The 9,386-nt window shown below is 37.6% G+C and overlaps 1 protein-coding gene and 1 pseudogene across 1 annotated transcript; both read left to right on the forward strand.

Moving 5' to 3' along the window:
* The first annotated feature begins 1,639 nt into the window (after window positions 1-1,639).
* LOC106362933 lies at window positions 1,640-5,978 on the forward strand (annotated as a pseudogene).
* Window positions 5,979-6,057: 79 nt separating this feature from the next.
* LOC106425182 (vesicle-associated protein 1-4-like) lies at window positions 6,058-9,030 on the forward strand. Its single transcript, XM_048767572.1, has 2 exons — window positions 6,058-6,720; window positions 8,816-9,030. The coding sequence occupies exons 1-2, from the start codon at window positions 6,248-6,250 to the stop codon at window positions 8,901-8,903; spliced, it is 561 nt and encodes a 186-aa protein (XP_048623529.1). The 5' UTR covers window positions 6,058-6,247; the 3' UTR covers window positions 8,904-9,030.
* Window positions 9,031-9,386: the final 356 nt, after the last annotated feature.

Raw genomic sequence — 9,386 nt, forward strand, 5'->3', positions numbered from 1 at the left:
CTTCTAACTCATTTCTCGGAAGTCATGAAAAAGACCCGACGGTGCCGAACCATTTGTCCTCACACTTCCACTTTATTACGTAAATGCCCTTCCACACATGGGCAGTTCTTACACCACTATCGGAATTGCCTGTTTCCACGTGTGTTTCTCAATCAGCCTCGACGGTCCGACCTCTCTCTGTCTCTTTGGGTTCTTGAGAAGCTTTCAATATTTTTATTTCATAGCATATTGGGAAAAGTGTCATTTAAATCCCGAACTTACAAAACAAAGCCAAATAAATCCCGAACTCTTAAGTGATCCTTTTAAATCCTGATTTTTTCAAAATTAGTCATTTAAAGCTTAAAGTTTCGTTGACGGGGCTAATTTGAATCCAGAGAAAGTCAACGGTTAAATGTAATTAACATATGTTAAGTTTTGTTACATGTCATTTAGTAGACATTTCCCAATCTATGTCATAAGAACCTTAAATTCTTAAACATTTGAAACTTCTCCTAGTTGTAATTACGGAACATACTGCCAATCAAGAGGCTTGTGGCCCCATTAACTCTCCAGAGGAAGTTGTAGAGAAGTAGAAAAAACCTACCAAGGCTAACTCTAACGCAGCTGGGTAGCAGCACTTTCTTGGTTCTAGACTTAAGGAGAAGCGTGATCAGGCCGTAGTGAAAGTTTGGCCAAGAGGAGATCTAGCTAGACTCTCTTCTGCTACTGCTAAGCCTGTCTCTGATGAATAAGGGGTTTTCTTTGTTTTAGTGTTGTGAGAATTATTTGTGTCATGTCGTGAATGTGGGGTTCCTTCCATGAATCCAAAATTTGCAATATCAACAAATGAACAAAGAGATTGAAACATGAAGTTCAATCTGAGTCACTAAGAAGCTAAAAATGCAAAACACATAATCATCATCATTCTCAGTATCCTTATTTCTAGCAAACTCTCCAAATGCCTCTACCATATCTCGACAGGTTTCTTCTTTGACCCCTATGCCATTTTTTCCAATCTTGTTCTCAAATTCATCACTAGGATCATCTATTGCTTCACAATCATTCCTATATGATTCACAATCTCTTGTCATCTCCTCCAACATTTCAATGGGATGTTGTTGCATGATGTCTCCACGGGATCTCGCAGGATTCCATTTTCTCCGGTTACAACTAGAAGAAGAACACTGATTTGAAGTTTTAATTTTATAGGGCTTTAAGTTTCTTATGATTTGATTGAAGGCTTTAAAATGACAAAGTTTCTACTAACTAAACTGTAATTCTTAACGAAAATTAAACAATTTAACTGTTGACTTCCTATGGGTTTAAATTAGTCTGGTCAACTAAAGTTCAAAGTTTAATTGGCTTATTTTAAAAAGTTCATGATTTAAATGGATCAGTTAAGAGTTCGAGATTTATTTGGCTTCCTTTTAGGGAAAATCGCATTTTAAACCTTGAAGGTGACACATTCTAGCAGTTTAAACACTCAACCTTTTTCACTAGCATTTTAATGCCTCAAACTAAAAAAAATTGTCGAAAAAACCCTGAAGTCGTATCCCGCGTTTTTCTCGTAACCCTACTTAACGGCTTAATTAACGACGTTGACCTGGGCGAATTGCATGTTGTTTTGTTGATTAAAAACGACACCTTTAAAAAACACAACATTAATTTTATTTCCAAATCGATTTGGGGGTTAGGGTTCGAACTAAATCGAGAAAGACGATTCTCGTCGAGAAGAACCCAAAAATGGCGTAAGTTTGTATCAATTCTTCACTTCTTCTACCTCGTTCTTGTCTCTTAGAAACTTCTAAAGACTCAATTTTTATAACAGTGAATCGCAGGAAATCGAATTGAAGATTCATTTTGGTGGTTCAGTGAAGAAGATTGGAAAGGAAGATTATGAGTACTTAGGTGAATTAGGGAGCAAAAATGTGGAATGAAAGATCGATGAGATAGTGTGGGATAGGTTTGTCGATTTTTGCAAAGAAGAAGCGCTAATTAGAGCACCAGTTGGCTTGATTTGGTTTAAATCAGAAAAAGAGGAGATGAAGCAACTACGGTATGTATATGATAGGTACGATGAGGAGATGTTGATGCTATGATCTGTGAGCAAGCTAGGGATAGATGTTGTAGAAGTGTTTGTTGAACACGAGTGCTCAGAACACATACCCGGTGTGATTCAGCTTCCAGATGGAGAACACATTGAAGACGAAGAACACAGTGAGAATGATGAGGTCGATAGACCTAAAGAAGATGATGAGCCAGAAGGATCAGAAGATGAGAATCCGGATGAAAAGGAAGATAACCCGACTGTGAATCCGGCTGAAAAGGAAGACAATGAAGATGGTGGTGATGAAGTTGTCGCTGATGTAATAGATGTTACTAGCGTTGTAAGGTTTCAGTCTGTCTTTGAGGAAGGAGAAAAAGCTGTACCAGATAAAGAATCATATGGAAATGGTATAGAGGAAGAAGACAAAGACGATGATAGTGAAGATGAGAGGGCGCTAGTAGATGTTGAATATCCAGACACACCAGTAGAGTCTGAAGATGAATGGGAAGAATGGAATCGAGAGCTTAAAGGAAAAGGGAAGGTCAATGGGAGTGATAAATACCATGGTGACTATGAAAAACCACCTTAGATTTGGTTATTTCAAAAGTTTAACAGTGGGTTAGAGTTTAAAGACCAGCTCTTGAAGTATTTTATGAATACTCAATATGATGTGAAGATGGCAAGGTCGGAGTCATTCAGGATTGGTGTGATTTGTTGCAAAGCGAAATGTCCTTTCCGAGTTTATTTTTCAGTGGAGAAGCCGATTAACAAGTGGATGGTGAAAGTGTGTCGCATGAAGCACAACCATGGTAAATCAAGCAGGATCTCAATGTTGAAGCAAGGTGTGATTGCTGGCCTTTTTAGAGAAGAATTACGCAGAAATGTCAATCTACAAGCTTCAGCGATCAAAGATGCGATAAAGGTAAGATATGACATTGTTGTACCTATATCTAAGTGCTACATAGGAAGACACAATGCATTGGGGACAATTCTTGAAGCTCAAACAACACAGTTTGGGAAGCTATGGGATTATGAAGAAGAGTTGCGTAGATCAAACTAGGGTATAAGCATTGATTTATCCACAATAGAGGTTAATGGTGTTCAGATGTTTGACTGCTTCTACATTTGCTTTAAAGAATTGCGGACTGCTTGGAAGAGTTGTTGTAGACCTGTTATCGGACTTGATGGATGCTTTTTGAAGTGGGATTTAAACGGAGATTTGCTTGCAGCAGTTGGGAGAGATGCCGAGTGTATGATAGGTCTGATCTTAATCCACAGCCTCCACAAGAGTGATCTCATGTCTTTGTTTTGCTTTTGTTGGTTCAATGACTTGCTGTATTTTGTCTTTATTTCTTTAAAACGTTATGGAACTTGTCTTTTGTTTTTTCAAAATTTGATTTGGAGTTTCTTCGGCACCTTTGAACTTTGTCTTTTGTTTTTCTATTATTTTCAGTGTCATATATAGGTATTAGATCATGAGACAAAGCTAAATATTCTTAAATCTTAATAAGAAAACATGAAAGAAGCTTACATAGACAATACATAAACTGAAAAAGTCTTAACAACATCAAATACATAACCTAAACTGTCTTAGCAGCAGAAAGAAGCTTACATAAAGTCTTAACAACATGAAAGAAGCTTAACCAGTCTTAACAATAACAACAATAGTCTTCTACCACTTCAAGTTACCCATGAACACACAAATAACCACAATAAATCCAATTGCCAACGTGATAAGAACATTACGATACACTTCTTCTGGTTTCGTAAATTTATGAAACTGAATCGAGGCAGAGAATCGTCTTTCACTTCTTCTGGTTTCGTAAATTTATGAAACCCTAGATCTCCAATTCGATTTGGAAAGGAAGAAGAAGACTTATTAAAAAAATTTACAGTTCCCGTTTTTTAATCAACAAAATGGCACAGTGTTTTAAACAGTAAACGTCCTGAACAGTGCCGTCAAGTAAGGTCACGAGGAAAACACGGAGATACGACTTCAGGGTTTGTTTCGACAACTTTTCTAATTTGAGGTATTAAAATGCTAGTGAAAAAGGTTGAGTGTTTAAACTGCTAGAATGTGTAACTTTCAGGGTTTAAAATGCGATTTTCCCCTTCTTTTTATAAGTTCGGGCTAAATGGCGTTTCGGTTTAAATTAAAAGCTGGTTTGATTTCAAATCGGTCTGATTCGGTTTATTTGTGCGTAACATAAAAGCCTTGATAAAGCAAATTTGCTTTCTGGTTGTGTTTACTATCTTATTGTCCTTCTCAAATTTGCTCCAAAAGCCAATAGAATCGACTGTGAGTTCTTCAAATCCCTTTTCGATCTTTTCATGTAAAATATGTTTCTTATCGTCTAAAACCCTAAAAAGTGTTGAGATTTGAGAATTCTTATGGCATATTATTCGATCAAGACTTTTAAATGTGGTTATTTAAAAAATAAAATTTAGGGTTTTGTCTCGTGATGGGGTATGACAGAATAAGCGCACTGCCGGATTGTTTGAGAACTCAGATACTCTTATGGCTTCCAACCAGAGATTCTATTAAGACAAGCGTTCTATCAACCAGATGGAGAAACCTATGGCTTGATGTTCCAGGACTTGATTTGCACTCCAATGACTTGGATAGTTTCTCCAAAGCTGCCACTAACAACTTTGGTAACAGCTTTCTGAAGTTTAACCGTCAGACGCGTCTCCAAAAGTTCAAGATCAACTATGATAACTATAAATCGTTTGGAAATTCCTCTCAGATCAGGGAGTGGCTCGTCACAGCTGTTGATCATCTCGGAGTTCAGCATCTAGATTTTAAGGACCAGAATGCAACGTGTTACAGTTGTTTCTTGCCTGTGAATATTTATCAGAGCAAGACACTGGTATCCTTGAAACTCCAACGGGTAGTAGTGCCTAAGAATCCAGAGTTTGTTTTTTCTCTACCTTGTCTCAAGATCATGCACCTAAAAAAATTCGTTACGGTAAAGGTGGCCATATTTTTATGGAGAAGCTAATCTCAGGCTGTCAGGTTCTTGAAGAACTTAATTTGGTAAGATATCAATTTGGTTCGTTAAAAACCCTCCGTGTGAGGTCCCAGACTCTGAAGATCTTCTATTTAACATTTCATCCGGTAAGGAGTGGTAATGATGATTCGGTCGAGATTGATGCTCCAAGACTCATCAAGTATATGAGTTTTAGTGATAGGATTGTGGTGAAGAATCTGAATTCCTTGCTCAAGATAGACATTGATACTGACTTTAATATCAAGATCGGAGGTTTTAAGTAAGAGAGATATTATCCATGAGTTTCTCATTGGTATTACTAGTATGAAACATATGATTATCTCTCAGCCTACTCTAGAGGTATATTATGTGACACTTTTGACATTTTTTTTATAGGAAAAGATTTTCACCTCTAACCTTGTTTTTCTTCTTGCATGCAGGTCCTTTATCATTATACCGTTTCCCAAATTCTATAACCTGGCTCATATTCAGGCTGCATTCTCCAGCTCATCATTATCACTGTTGTCAGTTTTTCTTGAGAGCTGCTCGAATCTTAAAAGCCTCATCTTGGTAAGAATCAAACTTGAGCCTATGATTTGTCATAGTGGAACTATTGTAATGATTGAGTTTTCTTTTTGTAGGACTTTTCTGTTTCAACGGAGCCAGAGCAGAAGATGGATCTCACCAAGGTGCCTCAGTGTTTAATATCGACTTTGGAGCGTGTTGAGATTAACAAACTGAATATGTGGGAGGGACCTGGAATGAAACTAGCGACTTATTTTATTATGAATTCAGCAGTCCTCAAGAAAATCAGTCTCAATGATTCTCATATGACTAAACAGGAAATAGATTTCTACAATGGCCTTTTTATATTGATAAGAAGTTTTCGAAAATGTCAAGTTTTCTTTGACGAAATGCCGTTGATAATGCTGGGGAGAAACTGAGCAACATCAGTTTGGGAATTAAAAACTCTTGTCATTGCTTTTCTGTTTTGATTCTTTACTCTAGATAATAATTTTTATGCTTTACAAACTTTTACATTGTTATCTATTATTTGACCATTCTGGTTGTGGACGTTTTAAAGCAGAATATTAATTATGCTTTTTCATAATAATATAAAGTTTGACAAAAAAATCAAGTTGTACATAATGTGAGATACCCTATCTCCAATTTTCATATGGTTGACTTTATTTAACTTTTGAAATGATGTCTTATTGAAGAAGTGGTTCCAATGACGGTGTCCGGTGAAGAAGTCCCACCGCAGCACCAAGTTTTCATCAACTACAGAGGAGACGAGCTGCGGAAAAGCTTCCTCGGGTTCGTAGTGAAAGCCATGAGAGAAGCAAAGATCAACGTCTTCACAGACGAAGTAGAAGTCAAAGGTAGAGATCTACAGAATCTTTTCAGGAGGATCGAGGAATCCAGAGTCGCTGTTGTGATCTTGTCTGAAAGATACACAGAATCTAGTTGGTGCTTGGATGAACTAGTGAAGATGAAAGAGCAGATGGACCAAGACAAGCTCGTTGTGATTCCAATTTTTTACAGATTAGGCGCTACCAACTGTAAGAGGCTCGTTGGAACTTTCGGTGACAATTTCAGGAATCTGGAGAGAGAGTATCGGAGTGAGCCTGAGAGAATCAAGAAATGGAAAGAAGCTTTGATCTCTATTCCCCAGAAGGTTGGCTTGACTTTGGCAGGACACAGGTATTTCTAGGCGCTGAAAGCATGTTCCTATGGAAAGGTCACCTGGATGGGCATAATACGGCAAGAGTGTCATGGGAGAAGGTGGTACTAACAAAACGTCAAGGAGGGTTAGGAATAAAAGACTTACTCAATTGGAACTTGGAACAAATCCTGTTCTCTTCGCTTGATCTGGATGCTCTTCTTCAGGCCTGGCTCTGTATGGGTGCAATGGTTCAAGGAGGTTATCCTCAAAGGATCCGTTCACAACTTCTGGACCACCAAACCGAAGCAATCATTCTCTTGGTTTGTCAACAAGCTCCTAAAGCTTAAAGACACGATCTTCCCGTTGGTCAAGCTAAGAATACAGAATGGGGAATCAGCATTGTTCTGGTTTGACAATTGGACGCCATTTGGGAGCCTATCTGATCATCTCTCCAACTCGCCTTCACGTCTTGGAATACCGCCTCATGCCACTGTCTCCTCATTGTTCAGGAATGGATCTTGGCACCTTCCACCTGCAAGGACAGAGACACAAGTTCAACTTCAAGCTTACCTTATGACAATCACACTTACTGAAGACCAAGACTACTACGAGTGGGAGATCAATGGTCAGGTCTCAGAGCGATTCAAAACGGGGGAATTATATGCATACCTCTGTGCGGAAAGAGCAGATGTCCAATGGTCCAAGGCGGTCTGGTTCTCAGGAGGAATCCCACGACACAACTTCCACACTTGGTTATCGGTCCTGGATAGAATCCCAACACGAGATAGGTTGATAAGTTGGGGCATCAACGTCGACGCAAACTGCCTCCTCTGCAACTCAATGCCAGAATCTAGGAATCATCTCTTCTTCTCTTGTTCCTTTAGTTTTCAGCTATGGAGCAAGGTCGCCTCAAAGCTAGAGATTCAACCTCAGAGAGGCTGGGAGGACACTCTCAACCAAATGACTGCGCTTCACCTACAGAAATCGCATCGTCTCCTGGTACTAACGGCTTGGCAAGCAACGGCTTATTGGCTCTGGAATGAGAGGAATGCTAGACTGCACTCTAACACTTTCCGATCTGTCGATAGTATCTTCAAACTCCTTGATCGCCAACTGATCAACAAGGTTCAGAGCTTCAGAGAATTGAACCCTAGGAGATCTTCGCAGATGATGCAAAGGTGGATTCGCTTTGCATGATTCGTCACTCCCATTGTCTTCACCTTAGCTACTTCCCCAAATATCACATCGCATCACATCATCCCTACGATCACACCGCTCCCTCTCGCGATCGCAGGTCCTCGCTCTCATTGCTTCTTCTCATGACTTCCCGACTTCCATACTATTTCTTTTGGGCTATTTTAAACTGGACAAGGAAACTATTTGGGTTATAAAACTATTGGGCTTTATCAACTAGGTTCTTTATGTGATTCACTGGGCTATGCTCTGTAAAACGTTTTCGGTCTTTTGCTTTAATATTAAGAATGCCTTTTTGCAAAAAAAAAAAGGTATTTCTAAATTTTGAGTAGACCTCTGTCAATGGAAATTGAATCCATAACCTTTTAAACTTCTACTATGCGATCCAAGAGTGTTAACTTTTATCCAATATATTAACTCCTAGTTGCTTCTAAATATTGATTTAGGCTTGACTGTTTGCATAGCTTTTATAAAAAGAAACCTAATAACTCAAAAAATTGTTAATAATAATAATAGAAATTATTGACAAAATACATATATCTATTCGTAGAGTTAAACACAAATATTTTTTTCACCTTATTGTATAAATGATATTTATATACAAAAGTTTGTATGAATTTTTCTCTTATATAAAAATAGCATTTTCTTTAATTTTCATTGATAAAAGTAAACAAAATTATTGAAAACTTATATACTATGAATTTTTGGTTTGTGTGTGACTTGAAAAGACTAGTTTCCTTGAATTTAAATAAATCTTTTTGTTAAAAATCTTGAATGGCTAGTAATTTTTTCTCTCAAACTAAAACTAAAATATGAATCTTAAAAGGTTAGTAAAATGTTAAAAAATACAAATTCGGTAATAAGGTTTCGAATTCTTTATAGCATAACTCTTCTAGGGGTTATAAAAAAATATAAGAATTTCTCTCTGGTTAATGCCAGGGATGAGTCTGAGTTGGTCGATTCAATCGTTAAGGAGGTGAAGAAAGTTCTAATCGATGTTTCAAGCAAGAAAAGAGGTAAATTCTAACAATTCCAACAACATAGAAAGTTACTTATAAGTTACTTCTGATACACGAGATCAGAAGGGGAGCTTCTGATCATCAATTAAAGTTGCACAAACACAAAGATTATAAGAATTTTTCTTCTTATTAGATTTATAAACTCTCTCAAAACTAAACCTTTCAATGTGTTTCTCTTGATGGAACATCTCTCCATGAGAACTCTTTATATAGGAAGAAGCTACATCTTTTCCTAAGGGCGAAGCTACATCTTTTCCTAATAATAATATGGAAACATTCCTAAGCTCGATATGTTTTCCTTTTTCCTTAACCCATTAAACTTCACTTTAATGAGTTAACTTGCTCTTCAAGTTAATTGGAATTGTCCAACATTCTCCCCCTTAATTCCAACTTGAATCTTAGGTATGTTGATCTTCTGAACTCCGATGAACTTCCATAGACCGTTAATAGGTGCATCGCATTTTTTCGACACGATGTTGCATCAAAACGTG

The sequence above is a fragment of the Brassica napus genome, chromosome C9 (genome assembly GCF_020379485.1).
Source record: "Brassica napus cultivar Da-Ae chromosome C9, Da-Ae, whole genome shotgun sequence".
In the NCBI taxonomy this organism is placed as follows: Eukaryota; Viridiplantae; Streptophyta; class Magnoliopsida; order Brassicales; family Brassicaceae; genus Brassica; species Brassica napus.

What these genes read in the sequence shown, in the direction of transcription:
- LOC106425182 (XM_048767572.1), top strand. Translation starts at nt 6,248, where the DNA reads ATGACGGTGTCCGGTGAAGAAGTCCCACCGCAGCACCAAGTTTTCATC. An exon ending in TTGACTTTGGCAGGACACAG is followed by an intron (nt 6,721 to 8,815) that starts GTATTTCTAGGC and finishes GGTTAATGCCAG; the next exon opens with GGATGAGTCTGAGTTGGTCG.